The sequence below is a fragment of the Callorhinchus milii genome, unplaced genomic scaffold, assembly GCF_018977255.1.
Source record: "Callorhinchus milii isolate IMCB2004 unplaced genomic scaffold, IMCB_Cmil_1.0 Scaffold5, whole genome shotgun sequence".
Lineage (NCBI taxonomy): Eukaryota > Metazoa > Chordata > Chondrichthyes > Chimaeriformes > Callorhinchidae > Callorhinchus > Callorhinchus milii.
This window is the reverse complement of record NW_024704746.1, coordinates 44,777,332-44,804,070: the sequence shown is the minus strand read 5'-3', so window position 1 is coordinate 44,804,070 and position 26,739 is coordinate 44,777,332. Positions and strand designations below refer to the sequence as shown.

At 42.3% G+C, this 26,739-nt stretch overlaps 1 protein-coding gene across 1 annotated transcript in view; it reads left to right on the top strand.

The window, feature by feature from the left end:
• Window positions 1–26,739, top strand: part of LOC103179428 (A disintegrin and metalloproteinase with thrombospondin motifs 20) — a 185,357-nt gene that overhangs the window by 61,039 nt on the left and 97,579 nt on the right. Inside the window, exons 9-14 of the mRNA XM_042334947.1 lie at window positions 2,482–2,628; window positions 6,242–6,383; window positions 9,497–9,601; window positions 23,285–23,430; window positions 24,603–24,784; window positions 25,337–25,473. Of these exons, the coding sequence (XP_042190881.1) occupies window positions 2,482–2,628; window positions 6,242–6,383; window positions 9,497–9,601; window positions 23,285–23,430; window positions 24,603–24,784; window positions 25,337–25,473 (859 nt within the window). The remainder of the gene's footprint in view (window positions 1–2,481; window positions 2,629–6,241; window positions 6,384–9,496; window positions 9,602–23,284; window positions 23,431–24,602; window positions 24,785–25,336; window positions 25,474–26,739) is intronic.

Sequence of the window (26,739 nt, the reverse complement as noted above, 5' to 3'; positions counted from 1 at the left end):
CCTTCCCAAAAAATCCAATACTGATTTACTTTTCTCTTTGTTCCTCCAATCCTGAAATCAGTGAGTGGCTCAGCTTTCTATTTGCATTATCTCAACTAGCCATTCTACATGAGTGAGCCTGGACAGTGAGTGCCCTTGGGAATAGGAGGCATCATGACCAAGTCTTATCCTATCCTTACTTGACATTCACACCCACTCACCTTGTAGAGGTCACTGCATGGCGACAGCATTGGGAACCCTAGAGTGGTTCCCCATCTCTCCCCTGGGGACACTGAGGTCAATTCTAACATCCCAACCAATACCCTGGCTAAGATGAGCTAACTTGTCACAGGCCAAGGAACAAACTAAGGACTGTGGTATATATGGCTCTGTTTTACAGCTGGAACACAGCTGTATTTCTCCAATAATGATATTGTAACACAACCATGAGTTTGTATTTAGCATGGAGAAATTGTATGAATTCCAACATTTTGTCTGGTGCTATATATTTTCTCTTATTTATTATTAAATATTTTTGTGAATATTCCTTGAAGCAAAAGCTAATTTTTGAATGAGCAAATGGTGTTTCAATCTTCAAAGACTTAAAAACAGCAAAACAGTTAACAGGTCGGGAATTCAATTGCACAGGACTCACGATATTGTAATCCTTACACAATATGGGGTATTTCATTTAAAGTTTCATTTTGTTCAATAATAACATCTTAAAGCATTACCTGTTCATTTGAGTCAATTTTGCAAAAAGTTGAAAGTTTGTTGTTCCTTTCCCAAGAGCAGTTAGTTTAGCAAATCCAATACAATAATCTCCGCCACAAATTAATAAAAGTAATTATAATACAGAATCATGTTATTTTAGTATTATTGCATTTAGTATGTACATGCCATTAAATGTTGATTTGCGGGGGAAATGGAGCTTTGAAGAATTTTTTTTGAATGGTATCCTTTGGATAAACTGACAGATGTGAACTTTCTTTTCATATGAGGTTCAAACGCCACCGCAATACGGAAAGGTTACTTTGCAAATAGTTTGTTATTTTTGCACTCTGTATTTGACATGACAACCCAGTTGGCAGCAGAATGGGAAAGCCATGTTGTGTAAATGCAACAAACCATGTACGTAATGTGAGCGAGCCTTCAGGCTTTTCTGACGAGAGCTTTCCAACAATGGGAACAATGGAATCATTTGTTAGCCCAATAATAGTGGTAAAGAAACAACAAACACAAAGAAAGAACGAAAGAAAATGCCACTTGCATCACTCACTCCTCCTTTGTTGGTGTGATTGCCAGAAACGAAGGAAGTTCAACAAGGTTGACTGATAAAGAGAAGTCTTTTTGTCTCATTGGATAGCTAGCTTTAGGTTATCCAACTTCTTGACATTTCCATAACTATTGAGATGATGTCAGTCCTTGATCCAATCCGGGCAAAGCCATTGGAAATTCATTTTTGTGGTACTTGCTGCCAAAATCATGGCAGCGGAGGCCGGGAGGCATGCCTGAATGTCAAACAACTTAATTCCCAATCTTTTTCATGATTCTGCTACCAATCTTAGGGTTGTGGACATCACAAAACAAGTTTCCTGGCACCACCATTGTCACAAAAAAAGTTTCCTAGCAACACCATTTTTTTTTATGATCAAGTTGTATCTCCTGCATTTGAAGCCACGGAAGATCTGACTCCAAATATGGTTTGGGGAAATACAGTGCCCAGAAGACCAAGCATTTTATTTCAGGAGACTGTGATGGCTGGTGGCCTGTCAGCAGAAGCTGGAAGCTGGAATCATCTTTTCCCAATGTTAATAATTGGCACCAACTTCTCCGTTATTAAAAGATGATTGCCCCTTCAATAAGCCATTTATTTTTATTCTCTCACTCGATCAGCCTGTAACTTGAATTACACAGGCGCACTCCAACTTCATGAAATGAATTCATTGATCAAATCATTGCTTCCTCTACTGTTTGTAAGCAAAATGAAGGAGATGCTGCACCAGGTCACCTGCGCGCCAAGCCACTTGTGTCACCTGTACCTGCGCCAAGCCACCAGGTCGAAAAACCCATCCGAAAGAGATTATCTTTAACCTGACAAAAAAATGATCAGAAAAAAGAGATCATCTGATTTGTGGAGATGATAAGAAAAAACTGCCAATGCTGGAAACCTGAGAACAAAACCTCAAATTCTGGAAAACCACAGTAAATTGGTCATCTTTTGAAAGAGGACTGACAAACATTTCAGAGGTGATATTTCAATAGGACTTTCAAAGAAACTGTGACAAGGCTTTTATAAATTAGAATGAAAAATGAAACCATGCAGCATTACAATTGTTTTTTAATTATCCTATTTTTGTACTGTCAAATACTATTAATTCAATTTACCGTATTTTATTGCAATAAATATTACTAATGCTGACCCACCTTTGCATATTCAAGTTGATGCAGTAAATCAAACTTGTTGTTTATCTCCATTTATCTCCATTGTTTCATTTTCAGGTTCAATATGCCTCATGATGATAGTTTTAAATGTAAGGAAGCTGGAGTGAAGCACCAGTACCATGTTATGGCTCCGACCTTAAACTACCACACCAGTCCATGGACCTGGTCAAAATGCAGTCGCAAGTACATCACTGAATTTCTGGAGTAGGTTTATTACATTTTTTTAAAAAAAATTGTGGTTTTTGATGGGATCTAATATGTGATGATTTGTTTCTGGACTTGCTTATAATGACTCCTGCTGGTAACTGGAAGTGCATCAGGTGGACCCATTCAAACTCTCAGAACTGGAATTAGATTTTATTGGAGAGGAGGCTTGCTGTTCTGTGTGCTGCATTTGCAATTTCTGGCTGGGGTTGTTATTAGCATCTGAATAGGGACTCCTGCTATTGAATGGCCCAATACTTAGCCAATGTTTAGTGAAGCTTTGCTGTGATGTGTGGGATGGACTAGTGCATACACACCATATTTATCCAGTTGCCGTTGGCATAACCTTTCAAGGGGCTCCAAGGTGGAGTGCACACTAAGCAGAAATGACTGTGGCCTGGCAAAATGTTGCTTTACATATTTTTCCTGAAAAGGGGTATCATAGGCAACCACAGCAGTGGCTTACGGTTGCTATGAAGCCAAGGGCTAACCACGAGCTACTCTAAAGAGCTTTTTTTTCCAAGATGGGAAATGTCATTTATAATTAGATTTCTCCCGACTTGACCCTTTGATCTTTTTTTCCCCGAGCTCTGTTGGTTGTGAACTCCTTATAAAAACTAGCCTTATTGAAGATTACAACTTAACGTTACTTTTCTTTCTGTGGTAAATTGCCTCACGATTCCTGCAGAACAGTTCAGTCACTGAAGAGCAGACTTTCTTCATTCAGCAGCCATTGAAGATCGAACAACACTACAAAGTTTTTTTTATAAAACAAAAAAGAAAGTATTAATGATGGTGGATTAAATTCCTTTTTTTTCTTTCCCGTTCTAAAGAATATTTCTTGTATCTCCTTGTATCTTCACCACTATGGTGCTCGATGCCAATCCACCTGAACTTTGTGCCACCATTCTGTCCACTTTTCACATCTTTTATGTTTGTATCCTGTTTTTTTAAGCTTTCTTCTCAGGCTGTATTCTCCAAGTGGTTTCGCAGTTGACCAGCCTATCTTTGTGCTTTTCTCTTTGTGGACTGGCTGCTAGGATTATATGACATTTTCCAGGATTGGCTTATCTGTGGTCAACTATCACTGTGTTGCCTACCCCAGGCATCTTGCCTGAGTTTACTTGGTATTGCCACAAGGAAAGATTGTCCAGTAACAATGATACAGAGTTCAGAGTATTTCTGGGAGTGTATTCTTTTCACCCCCAAAAGGACCCAGACCACCTCCCCTCACTATTTTCAGGGTACCAACTGCCAACAAAAGTGAACAGGTACATTTTCATTCCATCTTAATAAACATTTGAGTCAGAATCCTCAAGTTGAAGTTCAGAGCTGAACATTGCTGGTTATTTTTAGGCAATTGATAAAAATCTATGAATTGGATTCCTAGATGATTCACTTGGTGAATGCACAGCATGATGTGATATTGATCCATACAAATCAGAAAATTTCAATGGTCTGCATTGAGTTAGTTGATCTTAGCCAAGGTAGTGGACCTGGTAGGGGTAGATTGAGCCCCGATCTCTCCCTTCGAGGGAGAAGAAAGATCAGACAGGATTACTATTCCTGATCGTTATCCATTTACATGTAAATTGGGTGCATGGATAGATCTAGCTGTGCTGTAAAGCCTCTCAGGTACCCTGACAACACTCACTGCCTGGGCTCACGCAAAAAGAACTGCCGTGCAAGTGAGCAAACAGTGGCTGAGGCCAGTGGAAATGTACCAAGCATCAACTGTTCCCTTCAGAAATAGAGGTGAGAGTATAGAATGAGTGGAGGGATCAAAAATCATTGTAAAGATCAGAGTACGAGGGTAAGAGTCTGAGAGTAATACAATGCAGCCCCATGACAACAGGCTTCTCTAAAGTCCTGGTTCATTTGTACACGAATAATAATAATTCTTGCATTTGATGTAGTGCCTTATCATGTCATTGCGACGTCTCAAAGGCTTCACAGGATATACTTTAAAGTGATGTGGCTGTGTGTATTTTGTGGACGACCCTGGCAGCCAAGATGCACACAGCAGTGTCCCACAAACAGCCATGAAGTGAATGACCATTTTTTATTCGGGAGATTGTTGGCCAGGATATCAGGAAAAACTCTCTTCTCTTTTCAAATAGTGCCATGGGATTTTTAAACCTGATAGCATATTAGTGAGAGCCCTCGCCTCGCAGGTGAGAGGACCCAGGTTTGATTCTTGGGCAGGGAAGTTGCCCTGGAAAAGGGAACCTGAGGCAAGTTTCCTTACTCCACATGCCTCTGTTTCCCTAGCAGTAAGTAGGAACCTGGTTATTAGGCGATTAGTGGATCGCTTTCCGGGGGTATTAATCCCTCAAAAAAAATTGGTCACTCAATCCATGACCTGTGTGCTCAATTGGCTGCTACTTTTCCCCCATAAAATACAGTCAATTCACTTTACAGTGTATTCTGTGAAGCCCTTTGAGATGTGTCAACAATGTGATAAGGTGCTATATCAAATGCAAGCAAACATTTTTTAATGTCCACCTTGAATAGGCAGACAGGACCCTGGTTTAATATTTCATATTAAGGAACTATCCTCCAACAATGCAGCACCTCCTCAGCACTGCAGTGGAGTGTCATCTCAGACAATATGAGTTCCCAAATGTGGGATTGGGACTCAGAGGTAAGAATGCTGCTAACTGGGCCAGGCTGACACACTTCACATGTGCAAAACTGGCCGGCATATTTCCTGCACTGGTGCACTCATTTGGTAATGGCTGACTTTCAGGTCGGTAAGTTGCTGCTGACATAATTTTCTGTGCACTGTGCACAGAACTTGTCACCTAGAAGTCAGCCTTCCTTTTAAGCCCAGAATCCTGCTTGTAAGCAGGAAGCAAACTGGCCACCTGAGGGAATGTGAAATGAAACCGACTATCTTAGCCATGTTATAAGGTGAGGCTCCACTGTAATTCATGCAACACAAATGGGTGGTTACATTTGCCAACTTGTTCACTTCCTCATCTTCAGCATTTCATCTCAATGGGAAACACAATTAAATTGCATCTCAGTCAAGGCTGAGCTTGCAACAAATTCTACGTATTGGCTGCCAACTTCCTGTCTTGTCTAAGGAATAGTCTGAGGTGTTGATAAAACAATTCTTACTTTTTTTGTAGATGGGGAAGGGTGATATTTTAAAAATTTGGTGGGGTGGAGGCGGTGGGGGGCTGTTTCTAAAAATTAATTCAATTTTCGGAAACCAAATTACCAACAACCCCTTGCAATGGCTTTAATTTGTACTGGTTTGCACAGCAGGATTCTTGCTTCTGGTAGATGTCAACATGAATTATTAGCTCGGCTCATGTGGCTCTCTGACACTTGGTATGCAGCTTAGGGTGGATCAGCCAGTAATCATAATTTAAGTACAACCATCATGCACAATCCAAGCAGTACATTTATTACACTACACCATTGAGTCACACAGAGTACAGGCACACTTGAAGACTGGACTGAATTAAAAGGCACACAACATGAGATATGTGGGCCATTCTTCCTGCCCCGACCAAATTGCATAACAATGAAGTGTAACTAGCCTGAGAATTCACTGGAGCTGCAGAACTAAAATTAATAGATTTTTTTTTCTTTGCAATTGCAGCACTGGATATGGAGAATGCTTGCTTGATGAGCCTGTAATAAGGAGCTATGAGCTTCCACTCCAGTTACCTGGTCAAATCTATGATGTAAATAAACAGTGTGAACTCATGTTTGGTCCTGGATCACAAGTCTGTCCCTACATGGTAAGTTTATATTGTTCATGCTTTTCCTAACCATTTATCCAATATCCATTTTAAAAATTAAAATGTGAAATGACAGTAGAATGGGTAGAAATGTAAGTTCTCCATCTTTCTGTGTAACCTGGGCTGTCAGGCCTTTTCCTCTTACAGAATGAAAATTCAGAATTGGTAGCAAGCTGATGTGTTGCCACTGGTGCACTAATTCATTGTGCCTACTTGTGTACTTGGTCTGCATGGGATGTTGTTGGATACAACAATGCATGGCTGTTCCAGGCTGTTTATGAATATAGCCCAAAATTCACAAAAAACAACAACAACAACAAGATTACATTTATAAAGCGCCTTTCACGTCAGGAGGACGTCCCAAGGCGCTGGTCCTTCGAATTTTTAATTTGAATTATTGACATGTTATTTAAATAATGTCTGATACAAACATTCTTATATCCTGTTTCTGTCACTTGTAATAACAGCAACTTCCATCTTCCTTTCTGTGACAGACAAGCTTTCAGATCCTGAGTTAACGGCTCAAGGTTTTCATGGGAAAACCCAGTGACTTTTTTGCAGGAAGTCATATTGATCAATCAAAAAACCAATGCAGACAATTTGTCCCATTTTTTACCCACAAGATTATTGAACAGATTGCCTGACTGATAATTAAGCTGTTGCACGAGTTTCTTATTGTGACCACCAACAAAGAACATTTGCTTTAGGTCAGTTTAAGTCTCGGAAAGAACAAATATGGATTGGGGCCAAAACTGCAGACACTTATTTAATGCATTCAACCAAATCAAAACCTGGAATGTGATGAAGCTGAGGTCACCGTGAACCATACCTCTACACACTTTAAAAAAAAAACTTTTTGGATTAGATAAAAGAAAGATATGTTTGCAAACTTATAATAATAATAATAATAATAATAATAATCCTTGCATTTGATATAGCGCTTTTCACGTCAGGAGGACGTCCCAAAGCGCTTCACAGAACACACTGTAAAGTGAATTGGCTGTATATTTGTGGGCGAACGCGGCAGCCAATTGCGCACAGCAATGTCCCACAAACAGTCGTAGATTGAAAATGACCAATTTAATTATTGTTTTGGGTTTTTTGGAGGGATTATTATTAGGCGTGTGGAGTAAGGAAACTTGCCCAAGGTTTCGCCCTCTGCCTGGAATTGAACTCAGGTCTCTCACTTGCAAAGCAAGTGCTCTAACCACTGAGCTACAGGACTCCACAGCTTAGCATGAAGCATTTATCTGTACCTGGAATAGTACAGATTAGCTCGACCCTGGGATGCCGCCTGGCATGGAGGGCACTATATAAATGCAAGTTGTTGTTGCTGTTGTATATTGATGCTATTTTCAATATGTGTACAAACGCGCAGACCCTTTTCTATTGAAATAAATAGTTGCTGAGGTGCACCTCTAATCCATATGGTCACTTATCTTCCAGATAACGTGCAATAATGATCATGATCAAGTGCTTAGAAAGCAATATAATCTCNAAAAATAAGTGGTGTGTCTTTTCCTGCTCAGTCTAAACAATACAGTTTACATTTATATTTTTTTAGTCAGCCGGGTGTCTGATATATGTGGAAACCCATCACCATCACCATGCATGCTTAAGAATATCCAAAGCAAACCGAGAGCTCCATGCATCCCACATATTCATGGAAATTCTTGTATTGGAATGCTCCACCCATCGTTTATCTCCATGTGATTCTCAGATCTATTGTACTACAACAACAACTTGTACTTATGTAGCGCCCTCCATGCAGGGTATCTGAGGGAGAGCCGAGGGAGGTTGAGGAGATTAGATCTATCTGCAAGAGTGAAGATGTTGATGGGAGCCAAGGAGTTTGGCTTCTGTCTTGTCCATATTCAGCTGCAGGAAGTTTACACTCATCCAAGCCTTGATGTCTGCCAGACAAACTGATAGAACATCAGCGGACCTGGAGTTGGTACTGGAGGAGGTAAAGTAGATTTGTGTGTCATCCGCATTCATGTGGAAGTTTACCCCGTGTCTGCGGATGACATTGTCCAGAGGGGCATATAGATAAGGAAAAGAAGAAGGCCAAGGATGGAGCCCTGGGGTACCCCACTGGTGACTGGGTGCGGGAGGGAGTGAAACCATTTGACGAGATGAAATGGAGGCAGTTGGTTAAGTAGGACTCGAACCATGCGAGTGAGGTCCCACTAAGGTAGATGACAGAGGCGAGGTGGTGGATAAGGACGGTGTGGTCGAAAGCAGTAGAGAGATCCAGGAGGACGAGGAGGCAGAGGGAACCCTGGTCACAGTTAGAGAGAATGTTGTTTGTGACTTTGACAAACGCTGTCTCTGTGCTGTGGGCAGGGTGAAAACCAGACTGCAGGGGCTCGAGGAGGGAGTGGAGTGACCGAAGTTGACCTGCAACAATGCGTTCCAGGACTTTGGCAAGGAAGGGTAGGTTGGAAATGGGATGGTAGTGTGAGAGATTAGAGGGTGGTTTTTATTGATGAGGGGTGTGATGACAGCAGTTTTCAGGGTGAGTGGAACAGAGCCTGAGGAGAGAGACTGGTTGACCGTATCGACCAGCAGGGGGGAGAGAAGGGGGAGTTGAGTGACCAGCAGCTGGGTGGGGAGGGGGTGGAGGAGGGAGAAATGGGGGCAAAGGAGTGTAAGGAGGGGGGAGTGGCAGGAGCCGTGGCGGAGGGAGAAGGCGGTGTGGATGGTCCAGGTGGGGTGTCGATGCAGCCAAGCTGATGATTTCAGTTTTTGAGGTAAAGAAGTCTAGGACCTAGTCGCACTTGGTGTTTGATAGTTTGATGTGAGGATCGAGGGGGCTTGAGAGGGTTGATGGAGGAGGTGATGGACGGTAGAAAACAACATCTTTGGACTATTGTTTGCCTCCAGGATGACTTTGGAGTAAAAGTCAGTTTCGGCCTGTGAAAGGGAGAGGTGGTAGGTGCGGAAGTGTTCGAGCGACAGCTGGTGGCGAATCGTGATACACATATTGTATACGTGTTCATCAAGATTTTTTGTTTAAAGAAAATGTTTTGTTGAAAAGAAATGATTAAAAGGTAAGGGAATATGATCTTGTTAAAATTGACTGTAGTTGTTGCATCTGTTTTTCTACCCAGAAACAATGCAAGCGATTGTGGTGCACCAGTGCAGAAGGAGTGCATCGAGGTTGTCGAACACAACACATGCCACTAGCTGATGGAACTGAGTGTGGCCACGGAATGGTAAGTTGAAGTGTTAATGTTTGAACATGAGTTATGGCTGCAATGGTAATTCGAAAACCAGTCGACATCATCATTTCATGTTATTCTCAAAAAAAACAGTTCATTTATTATCTGCAGGATTGTAAAGCATCTGTTCCTGCTTTCTCACCAGCATTGATGTACTCTTTTGTAAATATTTCTGAAACTGTGTCATTCAACTTTCTGGGGGGATGGAATCAACCTAGTTTTTATTCTCTCTCTCCAGTAAGAGTTGACTCATTTGACATCTTCTAAGGTATGGCTTTGCTCCACTAGCATACACAAATGGCTGTTTTCAAGTCTTAGCCTATGGATGTTAGCAGGTGGTTCGTGAATGTGTGCTCTGTGAATTAATATATGTATGTGTATTTTAGGACACAAAAGGAGTCGCATTCAAACCTATTTTCCAATCACTTGACATCAAAGTATATGCACATTCCAGCTTTGCACATTTCAGCTGAAGTCACTGGATCACGGTCAGAAATGCGATTTTGGTTGAATCCCCCCAGACCCCCACCCCCACGAAGACTGAAACTTATACCTACTGGATGTCAAATGATCAAATAGTGACTATCCTTGCCCAAATAGTGACTATTTTGCCCACAAAATCTACAGTCAATTCACTTTACAGTGTTTTTCACGAAGCGCTTTGAGACAACATGATAAGGCACTATATCAAATGTAAAGATTATTATTATTCTCCTCCCGGAGTGGGAGGGAGGTGGGGGTAGGGTGGGGGAGGCAGTGGTATGCAAGGAGGTCAAAGACGTCTCAGTCAGACAAAGTTGGCTCCAAGGTGCCAGGCTTCAAACGAAACATCAGAACTGAGTCGACCCTCTGTGGCATCTTGGTAATCCAGTTCCTGAGTCAGTCAGGTCTCCGAGGTATTGCTGAAGACAGACCAAACAGCCTGATTCAATCGGAAATAGAATCTGTTCTCTTAAGAAAATAGGGATCTTTTTGCACTCTTCCGAATTCTCATGACAGAAGTTGTTATGAACCAACCTTGCCCAAGAGAATCATGCAGACCTTTCAGTTCAACAATATACTAAACATCAAGTAACTCACCTTGTCATATGCTATTATTCAGTAAGTACTGAAGTATGGGGCATGGGAAGCAACTTTGAGTTGAGTTTGGATTTGAGTTACAATGCAATTAGCTTCATCCAAAACTTGACCACCACCATATGGAAGGGCTACATTATTCACTTTGTATGGAAATGTTATGGTAAGGTTATGATAAAACCTTATTCTGAGAGTTGCCCTTTAAAAACTGCACTTTGTACCTCACTGATTATAGGAAATCTGCATTCTTTCTGCTGTCTGGTATTTGAAACATTGTCCGTCTGAGTTGATAGGCACCAAAGTCCAAATGCACTTAGAAAATGATCATTATCAAGCTTAAATTCACAAAACAGAGTGGCTTGTATCCGTCTCTGTTGTTTGAATATGAATTTGTGTGAGCAGGGTTTGTTGTGATTCAGTTCCCTGGCCACCATGAAGGTATGTCAAGAGAAGTGGATGTCTGAAAGATTAAAAAGCTAAACAAAATATTTCTGCAGTGACCTTGAAAAGGATATATATATACACCAAACAGCTCCAAATTCATACTGTCTTTGTAAAATGATGTTGACTTTCACAATTGATGATGAGTTGAAGTCTCCTTACTGTTTCTCTTTGAAGTGGAAGTCAAAGAATAAATGAGTGTAGCACGTTCTGTTTCACCTGGCTGGGCTATCCTTTAATGTAGATAAGTGCAGCTAACAATATTTAATTCAGAGAGACTTATTTCGCAAGGTGTAAGTGCTGCTGTATCCTTGGTTTCCAACATTCTTGATTCAGAAACAGATATCTGATTACTGTACTCTTTGGCTTTGGTTTCTGGGTAGTAGTTTATTTAACTGATAAAAAGTACCCATTTGTCAATTGGAGGATCGTTATAGCCTAGTAAAATGTTTCACAAAAGAAGAATTCGATTTTTCTTAACAAAGGGTGCAGGGATGAGAAATGCAAACAATCCAACTCACTTATGGCTCAGAAATTAATGTTTGACATCTGCTACCCAGGAAAAGTGTTTTGTGTTCAAACTTTAGTCGTAAAGAACAGGTGATTATTGGTTGAGCTCCATGTATTTCATGGTTGTTAAAGCAGAGTTGATTTATGTATTATGGTAACTTTTTCATTTATTAGGAAACCGCTGCAGGAATTTTTTCATGATGGGATTTGTTCATTGCAATGTACTTTATTGGAACGCATTCTTGGCTTCTTCTTGAATGAAAGGCTGCGTGAGCATTGATTTTATTCATTTATATACTTGCAAAGCAAAGTCATAACTTGTCCGATACTCAATTTGAGATTATACCTTTTTATCTGTGCAAAGGTTTTTGTTCCAAATACCAGAATCTGCTCCAGAAATTTTGATGGGAGGATGTTCTGTCAAGTGAACAATAATAATTTCTCCATAATGTACAATTTTTCACTACAATTCTTATCCCTGTATATGTCATTCTGTTAAGCCTGCTGCTGCAAACTTATTCCTTGCGAATATCACATTTCTTTAAGATAGCTGATTGGAAATACCAGTACACTTGTCATTATAATTTTTCAGCCTGTTTTTAAAATGTATCCTTTTGTTAAATTGGGACAGAGCTTTGCTTTCATCCTCCTGAAAACAGACACCTGCTAGCCCTGCTGCTGTTCTCACTTTTTGTCGAATTCTTCGGTTGCACTTTTGTATTAGAGGTTGTAGTTGTTTGGATATGAATTATAAACAGTTTGCATTGGAGTGAAATTATATGAAGAGAGAGGTTTGGGAATCAGTTATGTAATTATGCTTGTTCATCAGAAATTTTTAAATGTGTTTTTGCCTTTTGTGGTGTTTTCCTGCATGTGTGTTAATGGAATAATCATCAGTGATAAGTTTTAATTATACTAATAGTGTAAAACTCTACACTTTACTTGCTTGGAAGCAAAAAAAAACCTTTGGTGACGCTTCTGCTGAGCATCCACAATGTCAATTTCAACACTTTGAGACATCCACCTGACGTGAAAGGCCACGTGAAAGTATATTAACTGAAAGGGTAATTATTTATTATTGTGTAAAAATTTTTGTTTTTCCACATATTGGGTCAAATTTACAATATTTGAAAACTGACTAATTACCAACTCTGAAAGTATGCAAAAGGCTGGAGAGAAAAAGACTATTTAGCTTTTAATGTTTGCAAAATGGAAATTGCGATTAACGCAATTGAATCTGGACTTACAAATATTGAAAATTAAAACAAGTTGATTGTCTGTTCTGATGGCTGGCATGGTAAGACTCCATTGATGAATATCAACATCAAAAAATTCTTTACCCTTGTACAGTATTCTCAAAAATCCACAAGTTTGAAACTATAGATGATGTATTTTTGACATAGGTCAATCATGCCTGAGAATTGCCACATCTAAGCTTGCATTGTTTCTACATTTGATATTGATTCATAGATTTTGGTCTAATTTTGGAAAGCAGCCAACACGCCTGATAATAATCCTTCAAGAGAAAAAAACAAATAATAAATTGGTCACTTCAATCCATGACTGTTTGTGGCACACTACTGTGCGCAATTGGCTGCTGGGTTTCGCCCACAAATATACAGTCAATTCACTTCAACAACAACAACAACAACAAAATTACATTTATAGATGTTATAGACGCCTTTCACGTCAGGATGATGTCCTAAAGCGCTGAACAATCAGGTCTTGGGGCCAGAGCATGGGAGAAGGGTGAGGGAAGGCAGAGAGGTGGGAGGGAGACCAAAGGTACTGTCGAAGAGAAGGTTCTTGAGACTGGCCTTGAAGGAGGCAAGGGAGGAAGTGAGGTGAAGTGACCGTGGGATGGAGCTCCAGAGTGTGGGGGCAGAGAGGCTGAAAGACCAACCACCAATGGTAGGGTGGGTCGGGCGGGAGACATGGAGCAGGCTGGAGCCCGATGAACGGAGGGAGCAAGGAGGTTCATAGGGAGTCAGCAGGTCAGAGAGGTAGGAGGGGGCAAGGCAATGGATGACCTTAAAGGTGAGGACGAGGATCTTGAACTCGATTGTCTGAGGGATGGGGAGCCAATGGATTCGGGTGAGGGTGGGACTGATGGGGTCGCAGAGCCTGTTGTGTGAAAGTACATGAGCTGCAGAGTTTTGGATGATCTGCAGCTTGTGAAGGGAAGAGTTGGGAAAGCCGACGAGGAGGGAGTTCCCATAATCAAGTCTTGAGGTGACGAATGCGTGGGTGAGGGTTTCGGCAGCCTGAGGGGTGAGGCAGTGGCGGAGTCTGGCAATGTTGCGGAGGTGGTGGTAGGCAGTGCCGGTCATGGCGCGGATGTAGGGGAGAAAGGATAGTTCAGGGTCAAACAGGACACCCAGGTTCCTGACTGTCTAAGTGAGGTTGAGTGTGCAGCCGTGGAGGCTGATGCTGCCAGCGCCTGAGAGAGGCGCTGGCACGAGCCAATCAGGTGGGCCTCGGTCTTGCTGACGTTGAGTTGGAGAAAGTTGACCCTCTTCCAGGAGCTTGATGTCGGTCAGGCAGTCGGTCAGGACGCCAGTAGTCCTGGAGTTGAGGGTGGAGGCAGAAACGTAGAGTTGGATGTCATCCGCATACATGTGGAAATTTACCCCATGGCTGCAGATGACATCACCAAGGGGGAGCATGTAGAGGGTGAAGAGGAGGGGACTGAGGACAGAGCCCTGAGGAACACCACACGAGACGGTGCGGGGGTTGGAGGAGAAGCTATTTGCTGAGATGAAGTGGAGTGGGTGTGAAAGGTAGGACCTGAACCAGTCAGGACAGAACCTTGAAGGTTGAGGTGGGAGGAGAGGCGGTGGAGGAGGATTGAGTGGTCCACGTGTCAAAGGCGGCGGAGAGAACGAGGAGGCAGAGGAAGCCCTGGTCACACATGGTCAGGATTCATTTGTGACCTTGACCAGAGCAGTGATAGTGGCTGTTTTGAGGAGGGAAGGAACAGTGTCAAATGACAGGGAGAGCTTAATGATGTCGGCAAGTAGTGGGGCAAGGAGATGGAGCTGGGATTTAAGGAGATGGGTAGGGTTGGGGTCGAGGGAGCAGGTGGCGGATTTCATGGAGGTTACCGTGTTGATGACAGAAGAGGGGGTGACAGGTTCAAAGGTGTGGTAGGAGGGATGGGTAATTGTTGGATGGGTAACTGTGTGGGGTGGTGTTAGAGAGGGGTTGGAAGTTGGAAGGGCAGTGGCAGCTGAGCGGATTCCCTCGATTTGGACTTAAGGAAGTTCAGCATTTTCTCGAAGTGAGAGTCAGAGGGAAGTATCTGTGAGGCGTGTCGGAGAGGGCGGAGGAGCCGGTTAGTGGTGGAGAACAGGATCCTGGGATTGCCTTTCGCCTCCAGGATTAACCTGGAATAGAAGGATGATTTGGCTGAGGCGAGAGCAGAACGGTAGGTTTTGATGTGGTCCAGCCAGATGTGGCGGTGGACCATTAGTCCAGATTTGAGCCAAGTGCGTTCAGTAGACCGCACCTGGCCCTTAAGCAAGCGGATTTGGCTGGTGAACCAGGGTGAGGATCGGGAATAGGAGGCAGTTCGGGAGGTGAGGGGGGCAAGGTCGTCGAGTGTGGTGGAGAGGGTGCTGTGGAAAAGAGTGAGTGTAGTGAGTGGGTTGTTGCGAGAGGTGGGCCAGAGGGGGAGAAGATCAGAAGACTCCAGGGCAGCGGAGAGGGATTGCGGGGAGATCTTCTTCCACGGGCGGTAGAAGATGGTGGTAGGTTTGGAGGCAGTGGGGAGAGGGATATTGGACTTGAGGGAGATGAAATGGTGGTCAGAGATGGCCTTGTCAGTGATGGTGACATCCGAGACGCTGAGGCCCCAGGTAATCACCAGGTCGAACGGGTGACCGTGGGTGTGGGTAGCAGAGTGGACGTGGAGGGAGAGATTGAGAGAGGGGAGGAGAGAGGAGAAGTCTGAGAAGATGGAGCAGGAGGGGGTGAAGTGGAGGTTGAAGTCGCCTAGGATGATGGAGCAGAGGAAGAGGGAAGCAAAGAGGGTGGAGATGTCAGAGATGAAGGTGGAAGAGGATTTTGGGGGCCACCTTTGACATAAACATGAGGGGATGGAAGAACTTTGCTTTGAAAACTGCGGTCCATGTCGTGATATTGTTTAAATGAAGGTATAATGTGTTTCAGAAATGTTGCACTGCATTTTACATTGGAGTTTCTCATGTGCATCTGTCATCCAGCTGTGGTGCTGTGGTGCTACTTCTTTTCACATTGGCTCGAGTGACAGATGTAATTGTGGGCCACTTGCACTTGTTCAGACCACAAGGGCAACCATTTAAATGTGGCCAGGGCACAGTAGCAGCAATATTCAGCTGCATTTCAGTCAGGCTACCTGTTTGTAACATGATATGACTGTAGAAGTTGCTACTGCAGGAGAGTTGTGTCTCTACAAAATCCTTATGTTTGATTTTGTGGCTTCCATATTGGGAGGATGTCCCAAAACATTTCATAGGATTTACCGTAACAACAATTTACAGTTACATAGCACCATTCAAATCAGAAGGATGTCTCAAAGCACTTCACCAAGATAACTGGACTTGTGCTTGTTGTTGATTCTTGTATTTGATGTAACGCATAATGTCAAAATGTCTCAAAGCACTTCACAGCTAATTGCTGTCAAGCGTAGAGACTCAACTTGCAGGTAAAAAACTAGCCAAATGCACAAATAGCTGTAAAGTGCTTCGAAAAAAACCTCCTCTTTTCAAATAGTTTCATGGGATCTTTAACATACACTTGAATATTTATGTTAGTTTTATGTGTCATCTGAAAAACACTGACATTGAACACAGCTTCACAAGCTTCTAACTCAGAGGTGAGAGTGCTTCCAACTGGCTCAGTTAGTAGCACTCTCGGGGCTGAATCAGAGGGTTGTGTGTTCAAGCTCCACATTGGGACTTGGAATTTAAATGTCTAAACTGACATACCAATGCTGTTCTGGGTGGGTGCTGCATAGTTTGAAGTGCCAACCTTTGGATGAGATGTTAAAATGGCTGCGGCGTTTTGCCCACAAAATATACAAAATATACAATTTATAGTATATTCTGTAAAGCGTATTCTATATACATAGAATATATAGGTCAGGTTCGACCCCCAATTATCCTTCCTCCCCTATATCCGGTCCCTCACCAGCACTGCCTTCTTCCACCTCCAACGCATCGCCCATCTCTGCCAATACCTCTCTCCGAAAGCCGCTGACACCCTAGTCCATGCCTTTGTCACCTCTCGGCTGGACTGTTCTAACGCCCTCCTCGCTGGTCTCCCATCCACTACCATCCATAAAATCCAGATCATTCAAAATTCTGCCGCCCGGATTCTCACCCGCACCAAACTCCGTTCCCCGATCACTCCAGTCCTTGCCAGACTGCACTGGCTGCCTGTCCCAGAGAGGATCGATTTCAAGATCCTCACCCCTGTATTCAAATTCCTCCACTCCTCTGCACCCTTCTACCTCTCTGACCTCCTTTCTCCTCAAAACAGTACCCATTGACTTCGTTCCTCCGGGTCTGGCCTCCTCGTCCCCCGAGTCCTCCACTCCACCCTGACTACAAAAGTCAGGAAGTTATGATGAACGTTTATAAAACACTGGTTAAGCCTCAGCTGGAGTACTGTGTTCAGTTCTGGGCACCACACTTTAGGAAGGATGTCAAGGCATTGGAGAGGGTTCAAAGGAGATTTACCAGGATGGTGTCAGGAATGAGGGAGTTTAGTTATGAGGAGAGGCTAGAGTAGTTAGGATTATTCTCCTTGATGCAGAGACGGTTAAGAGGAGACTTAATACAAATTTTCAAAATTAGGAGGGATTCAATAAGGTGACCAAGGACAAACTATTTCCACTGGTGGGTTGGTCGGTAACGCGAGGACCCTGATTTAAAATAGTTGTTAAAAGAAACAGAGGGGAGGTGAGAAGAAATTTTTTCACACAGAAAGTTGTTCAGATCTGGAATACATTGCCTGAAAGGGTGGTGGAAGCTGATTCAATAACAACTTTTAAAAGAGAAGTAGATAATTATTTGGGGAGGACAAGTTTGCAGGGCTATGGGGAGAGAACGGGGGAGTGGGATTGATTTGAATAGCTCTGTTAAAAGAGCTGGCACAAACACGATGGCTGCCTTCTGCGTTGTATAATTCTATGATTAGAGAAGGAAAACCTGAAAGATCTAGTGTCGGTTGACTCATTGCTCACAATGTCGAAACTGTGAGGCACCAATAAACAAAGCAATCCATTGTCGGTCTATGTTGCCAAATCAGTTGAGTTTATATCACCAGATGTTGTACTCAGAATATGTTGTGCTGTAGCAGGCTGCACCTCGTGATAATTGCATCCATTTCTGGTTGCTACAACATAAGGGTGCTGTCCAGTCCCTAGAAGCAATACAATACAAAGTTATATTTATACATTACATCTTTACATTATATTTACATCTATACATTTACATAGTATCTTTCATGTTGGGAGGATGTTCCTAGGTGCTTGACAGCCCTTGCCTGGCCCTTGAGTTGGGGTTTGGAGTTGAGGGTATTGGGGAGAGAAAAGTTAACTGAGTGTGTTATCAAAGAATAATGTCTTGAGACGGATCTTCAAAGAGGTGAGGGAGGAGGTGAGCAGTGCAGAGGACAACAACAAGAATGATCCCCAATGTTAGATCAATGAGCTATGAGCAATAATTTGACAAGCTAGGGCTCTTAAGTCTTGAAAGCCCCAATGAAAGTTCGTCAAATTTTTAAATTTTACTTTAGGATAGAACAACACAGAAGAATAAGACGACACAGGTTTAGAGTTGCAATGGGCAATTTCCGGGCAGCCCACAGGACTTTTTCTTTACTCTGAGGATAATTAACAACTGAGGCAGGTTGGTAACGTGGTTAAGCCAAATCAAAAAAAAGCAATTTCGTCACTCAATCCACAACTGTTTGTGGGACACTGCTGTGAGCAATTGGCTGCCATAAAATACAGTGTTTACAATATATTCTGTGAAGCGCTGTAAGAGGTCTCAACAATATAATAAGGCACTATATGCAAGGATTATTAATAACAGTAGACTCATTAAAATATCAGCTTGATTGTCTGATGGGAAAACAGTGGTGGGGGCTGCGGGGAAGCTTTGGTAGGAAGAGCTAAAATCATCTGGAAGGATGAGAAGGGCCTCTGTTATCCAAACCAATCTTTGTGAATGTTTGAACGCCTTCAATGCCTTGAACAGCTGCATAGTCTAAAAATGTTCTGTTGTTTTGTGGAGTGGCTGGTTGAGTTGAAAACTAAATGTGAGGCCCTCAACAAATTACTATTTCCCAGTTCTCAACACGGAAGAAAAGGTAGCCTCTGACATACTTTGATTTGGTTGCAATTGTCTAACGAGACTGCTTCCTCTCCCTGGTATTGACTAAACTTTCTAACTTAACCTGCTCCATTTCTTGATGGTCATACTCTGCTTCTAAATGATTGAAATTAGAATCAGAAGTCTGTTTAATACAAAGACAATAGCTTCATCTGTACTGGGGTGTTTTTATTTATATAGTGCAACCCAACCCTGTGAAAAGATTTCCTTGGTTTGTAAAACTCTTTCATTGCTATTTTACTACAGAGGTCAAAGAATTCTCATGTGGATTAGCTGTCAGGTCATTTGAAATTAATCCTAAGGCTCTGCTTGTGTCAACATTGTATTTTTCTTTTAATTGGTTCCTTCCAAGTGTAATCGGACAATCTAGAGTCAGAATCAAGTCAGGCACCTGATTTTGAATCCAACAAAGAATGATGTTGAATGATTTGTAAAAGGCCTCAGATTTTTGTAATATCATCCCACCTTCCTCCCAAGCACACAAGCAAGACTGAAAGCTTATAAGACAGGCTGTTCCTAGGTCATTTCATCTTCTGTGAACACTGTTCAGCACGGGAAGATGCATAATTTGATGGCAGTGGGTGGAAACTTTTGTTGCTTTCATGACAAAGTCCAATTGATGATGGGTGGGCAGCAACCTTTAGTAGCAGCTGGCAAGATTTATTTTTGCCTTCAGTGTATGACTTGTAGAAATAGTTGAAGAGTTTTACTCCCTTTTTGAGATGTAGGCATTTTAATTTGTTTCCACGTTGGAGGACTATTGGCTTGCTGCCTTGCAGACTAATGTTTCTTAATTCATAGTTCAATTGCACATGAGGAAGTAATGTGCTGAAACTTATAAAACAGGAGAACGTTTCTTAACCCCTACAACTATCTTCATAAATATTGTTAAGGGTGGTTGTGATGCAAAACGAAAATACAACACTGGTGCAGAAAGTAACATTTAGGGTCTTCTGTGTTTAGGGTCATCAACGCCTGGTTGGGACAGGCTCGAGGAAGCATTGACTGTGACTAACCTCAACTTGTGCGGCTCTGTGTTTGAGGTCACAAACCTTTGTAAGGGCACCCAGTGGAAGCTTTAACTGCATGTGATCTTTACCCATGCTTCTCTGTCTTTGACAATGAAAGGTTAGAGGGATGAGTGAAACCATGCTTTTGTCGTTTGCTTGAGAACTGCTATAAAAACACAATTGAAGCCTTCTTTCAGTCCTGCTGTTAATGCAGTGGATATGATTTAAAAACAAAGATAAATCTATACAATCATTACTAGCAATGCAATGAATGGTTCATTCAAACAAAAGTGAAAAGTTCTAATCCTGTATTATTTGTGAACACTGTGCAAAGACGTTACTGCAGACTGAAAACTATGAGCGAAGTGAATTGAGCCTCTGAAGAACCCGTTTTGATTTTAGTATAAAGTTTTAAGAATAGTATTAAACACTGAAAAAATATTTTTTCCTGTCGTACTTTATTCTGAATTCTTCAGTTTTTTTTATCTTGCACGAAAGCTATCTGCAAGAACAACAATTAGAAATAATAAAAGGTGAAAAAAACATGAGAATGCATGATTGATGAATCAGTTTAGTTGGTTATTTTAAACAAACGTGCTTTCCTTTATCAAAAAGTGACTTTTGAGGTATTTTGAATTATAGTTAAAGAAAGACCTCTCATATCTGGGTGGTGTAGGTAGTCACTTACTGTTTATGGGTTGGTTTTATGTTGTTACTGAATAGGATTTCCTCAGTCCTACTTATCAAATTATTGCAAACAGAATATCTGACTGATCCTTTTCTTACAATTTGCCCTGTTACTCAAGTTTAATTAATGACATCTGTGGGGTGGGGTGAAAGAAATGCTTCAAATGATTTTGTTTTCCCTATTATGATGAGTATGTTGCAATGAAATCTGGGTCCAGTGTGGCCAAACTTAGTTTGTTGAAACAGTAACAAAGAAAAAAGTTGCCTCAACGCCAGGATGCATTAGGTCTTTGAAAGTACAAGTCTCTTAGGCAGCTGGAATAGAATTGTAACGTTGAGCCTGATCAAAGGGAATGCAAATAAGGAACCAATATCAGTTTGTTTATATATGTGTGGTGTGCCAATTTAACTTTGGAGATAGCCTATCTCCACTATCAGTCAAATTTGTTTACTCAGACTGTTTAGACAGATGCCAAAGGAGAATCTCCTACATTAAATGCTGATAGATTGAGAGTAAGAGGATAACTGCATCTATAGTGCATTGAACTGCTTCATTATTAACTGTGATGATTTTGATGACAGTTCTGCTCTTTCTCCTAGATGCATTGTCCGTGCTCACACGGGTAGATCAAAAATCAGGTGTCACCCTGCTGCAGTTGGTAGCACTCTTCTCTGGGTTAGAAGTATGTGGGTTCAAGTCCTATGTTGTCACCGAACTCGCAATCCACTGAGATTAACAGTTACTTCAGTGTGGGGGAAAACTGCATTGTTGGAGGTGCCGCCCCATAGATTAGATATTAAACAGAGGCCTGTCTGCCTGTTTGGGGACGTTGAAGGTTATGTGATATTATTTGAAAGGAGAAGAGAGTTTCTGCTGGTGCCCTGGATAACAATCCTCTGGGTAAAATTGGTCAGTCCCTACTTGGCTGTTTGTGTCTGTGTTCAAATTGGCTGCCGCTTTCATCAATAACAACTTGCATTTATTTAGCACCCTTCAAGCAGGGTAGCAGGGTCTCGGAGCACTTCACCTACAAAATACCTACTGTCATTATCTTTACAGGATACTAGTGAAGTGCTTTGTGATATCCTCCCGATGTGAAAGATGCAAATTCAAATATAAGAATTACTATTAACTTTTTCATGCTCCATTTCAGCTCATTCAAAAGACATTGTGGAAAATATTTTATATTTCTGGTGACCAGGGTAAATATTTCTGCTTCAATAATTGTTTAAAATGGGCCTGGCGATTGTTAGGAAGGCGTTCTGCCATATATTAGCTAGTTTTATGTTTGGGTTTTGATGCTTTTACTATGCCGTTCCATCTTGCTCTGCATAGCAGGGACACTCAACAATTGCAGATGGGAAATAAACTCCTTGCCATGCTGTGCCAGACTCCCACCTTGGAGCATAGGAAATCTTTGTTCTGGTGTATAGCATTCTCCTCTTGGCCGATTGCACAGCAGGCAGACAACAGTTGTAGCCCTGGTCCCTCCCACTCTTCCATCTGAAAGCTTCCATGTGCAGATTAATATCCTGTAGGAGAATATATGGAGGGGGGTGGGGGGGAGGAAGAGTGGAAACAAAGGAACAACACGACACTGCAAATGGAATGAAACACAACTGAGTTGTTGAATGGGCCAGGTCATATTTATTCCAAGCTGAATGAGGATTTTCCGCTTCAATGCTGTATGAAAGTAAAATAAGCAAAATTTATTTTCTGGTAACACTGGGCCACAATTCATGCATCATTGCAGATAGCCAGAAAATGAGTGCCATAAAATCACAACAGATCATTATCTCTATTTCCCTGTACCTTGTGATCCCCAAGGCAGATAATTTCGATGCAATCTATTGGTGAATCAGGAAAACAGTTTTAAACAGGATTGTTATGAATGCAGTGATCAGTGGTCAACCACAATCAGTTCAGATGGCAACGACTCTGATGTCATTAATCTTGCATGATGCTTCAGAGCTGGCTTATTAATCCTTCCATTTTGTTTCCTGGTATTATAAGAGAGGTCTGAATGAAGCAGTCCTTCAGACCATTTAATCCCCTCCTTTCAGATTACCCACCATCCAATCACAGCATCAAATTGTTTCCTCAATGAGAGGAACATTGAGTATCCTCCCAACACTTTTCATGTTATTCCTCTTAGTAAACAAATATTTTCTGGTGTCTGCCAAACTGCCCTTTGTTACCCTGAACCTAGACCATCTTGTTCTGCTGCTGTAGTACATCTGAAAGTATTGTTTGAGATACAGTAGTCTCTGAGACATCGCTTTTCAAGGCTGAAGATTCCTAGCTTGTAATTTCTCCATCTCTGGATTGTACAGATCTTACCAAGCTTTCACAGGCAGAAACCAGATCAGAATCCAATTTGATTTCTTCCTAACCTTCCCCTCCACCCCTAACCTACAACTGAGTCCAATTGTTGTGCTCATATTGATTTTTTTAAAATAAAGGCTTATTTTTAAACAGGTCTTCTGCAAGGGTATCAAAGTATTATCGTAGAGTATTCACCATAACTTAGTGCTCAAAATCAAACTTTTTGCTTCATGTCTTTGGGATTCAGCATTGCCGCCATGGACATTGTGTGAACAAAGAGATACAGACAAGACCACTGAATGGAGAATGGGGCCCCTGGGAACCATATGGAACATGTACAAGGACATGCGGTGGAGGGATCAGAAGCGCAGCAAGAGAGTGTAACAAACCAGAGTGAGTTTTTCTGAGCAAAAGTGGTTGCTTGAAATTACTTAATCTTTACAAGTTTTCGGGAGTGATGGTGGGAGGGGGTGTGGGGAGAAGGGTCAGCCAAGTGTCTGACACATGTGGAAACTCAGCACCATGCTTAAGAGTATTAAAAGCAGATTTAGAGTTGCATGTAAGCTATCTACACATGGAAATTGTAGGGTCTGAAATGGAATGCACTTCAGCTAGGGAATGCACCCTGCTTGCCTAAATCTAGGTAGTGTTAGGCCAAGGTTGGCAAAAGGCAAGGCTTAGGGTCCCCAGAAGATGCATTGGGTACTGCTGGAGTTTAACTAGCCAAAACCGCAAAGCTTGCTGTTAAAAGCACTTCCACTGCTTGTCCAGCTTGGATCACGCAAACTGTTTAGGGCTTTGGGTTCCTGGGTTAACAGAAGTTGAGTGGGAAGAATCCCTGCCCACAGTGACTGCGCAGCTCCTCAAAGTCCAACTGATGAGCCAGGCTGGTTGGTTTGTCATCAGCAGTACCCTGGAGTACTGTGTATCCTTCTAGCTCAGGAGCCCCTCATTCAGACCATCATAGAGAACTGGTTCAATTCTGATATTCCGTTGTCAAGCATGTCACCTTGGAGCCAATTCAGTTCCTAGGAGACCCTGCTTACTTCCTTTTCAAGGCGGAAAGTCACAAGTTAGTCATTTGACATCCAACACGCACAGGTTTGAGCTCTCACCCGTTGGATGGCAGGTACCAAGAGCTTCCTCCGTAACAGCTGGTTACAGTGCATAAAACAAAAGGTAAAATACTACAGATGCTGGAAATCTGAAATAAAAACAGAAGTCATTGGGAACACTCAGTAGGTCAGGCAGCATCTATGGAGAGAGGCAAGTGAGTAACATTTTAGGTCGATTATCTTTTGTCAGAACAGAAGGTCATCGACCTGAAATGTTAACTCACTTTCCTCTCTCCATAGGTGCTGCCTGACCTACTGAGTGTTCCCAGTGACTTCTGTTTTTATTTTGGTTACAGTGCATGTATGGTTACATTGCTATCATACTGATGGATATGAGATAGAATCATTGGTATTACTGCTCTATTTGCTGACTTAACTTGTGGCAGCTCTTCAAGTGTCCACACAACCGTAATTGCAATTTTTCTTCCCCCTACCTGCCCGCCTCTATAGACCCAGAAATGGAGGAAAGTATTGTGTGGGTCGCAGAATGAAATTCCGATCTTGCAACACTGATCCGTGCCCAAAGGGCAGGAAAGATTTTAGGGAAGAGCAGTGCTCCAAGTTTGATGGGAAGCATTTCAACATCAATGGTTTGCCACCTAACGTACGCTGGCTTCCAAAATACAGTGGCAGTGAGTATTCCAAAGTACAGTGCAATTCAACCCTGCCACAAAATGCACATCACTACAGTGTAGGCTTGAATATAATGTGTTTGATATATAGACATGGGAATTTTCCTACCTGAAAGTTGAAAATCCTGACATTGTGCTGTCAAATGGTCTTGCAAGCTATAATGCTGGTTGAATGCGCTTTGGTTGCACTGCAAAATGCATGCTTTCAAAGTGCATCATCAAATGTGCGTCATGCTGAAAGTGCGCTGATGCCTTTTGAAATGTGACCGTGCTCTGCACTGAAAGTGAGGATGCATTTTGAAGCACACTTCAAATCCTGTCTTAGCCTGTGCACAAAGGGAGCAAGCCATCTTACTGTGTGCATGTGCGGTCACCAGTTATATGATTGAAGGTCATTAATTGGACCTCACGATAACATGCTTTGGGGTTTTATGTATTTCCAAGTACTCTATCATAGCAAGGTTTCATGGTATTTATGACGGGGTGTGAGGGCTCAAGGTCTGTGATATTTGAGGTCACTACTAAGAAAACGTGTGTGGTTTGTGATTGCAGTTCTTATGAAGGATCGTTGCAAACTCTTCTGCCGAGTGGCTGGAACTACTGCCTATTATCAGCTTAAAGACAGAGTTGCTGACGGCACTCCTTGTGGACCTGATACAAATGACATCTGTGTACAAGGCTTGTGTCGGGTAAGTCATAAATGAAGCTGGTGCATATTAATATAAATATTTGGAGCATTTGTGTAATTAATGATAAAACCTGTGTAATAGTAATAATAATAATCCTTGCATTTGATACAGGGCTTTTCACGTCGGGAGGATGTCCCAAAGCGCTTCACAGAACACACTGTAAAGTGAATTGACTGTATATTTGTGGGCGAACGCGGCAGCCAATTGCGCACAGCAATGTCCCACAAACAGTCGTAGATTGAAAATGACCAATTTATTATTGTTTTTTGGTTTTGGAGGGATTATTATTAGGCGTGTGGAGTAAGGAAACTTGCCCAAGGTTTCGCCCTGCCTGGAATTGAACTCAGGTCTCTCGCTTGCAAAGCTAGTGCTCTAACCACTGAGCTACAGGACTCCACAAAGTGCCCACAAAATGCTTTTTTTGAGTCTTTTTGTTGCTGAGTTGAATTTTTTAATGTTTAAAAAGAAATGCTTCAACTCTCTCATTTGCTTGCTCCCTGTGGCTCAGTTGGTAATGTGACTCTGGAGTGAAACTCAGCTTTACTTATATTGAAGATTTGGTATTCTATATCCAGTCAATCTGTGCTATTAGCTCATCTCAGCTGGACAGTGGTTGAAACACAATAGTTTGACTCAATGTCTCCAGTGTTGAAAGAAGAAATATCAGCAAGGATTCTCGCTTTTGAAATTGAATCAGTGATTTCTCCTGTAAAAGTATCTTTTGTGAACATTGGGACAGGATCAGGCTTGGTTATGATGCCCCCTGTTGCAGGTTGTTTGACCCCAACTATCCTTCAAACCCTGCATCCAGGCTATCACTCACTCACTCACTCACTCACTCACTCATGCACACTGTCCCTCACCTCTGCCACATTGCCCACTTTTCAACCTCTCCCTTCCCTCCCACCCACCAGCTGCTGAAACCCCCAAGGCACAGACCTCCAACAATGCCTTGATCACCTTCAGCCAACACCCTCCTTGCTGAACTCACCAGCCGCTCCCTACACCTGCTGCAGATCAACCAAATCCCTGCAGCTTAAGCTTTTTGAAACACAACTCATCCATGCCATGCCCTACACTGCCTTCCCCCACCTCCGCAAGATCGCCCAGCTCCACCACTACCTCACCCCTCAGGCCACCAAAACCCTCATCCATGCATTCATCACATCTAGGCTCAACTCCCTGCTTATTGGGCATCCCAACTCTTCCCTCCACACACTGCAGATCATCCAGAACTCTGCAGCTAATGTCCTCTCTCGCACCAGG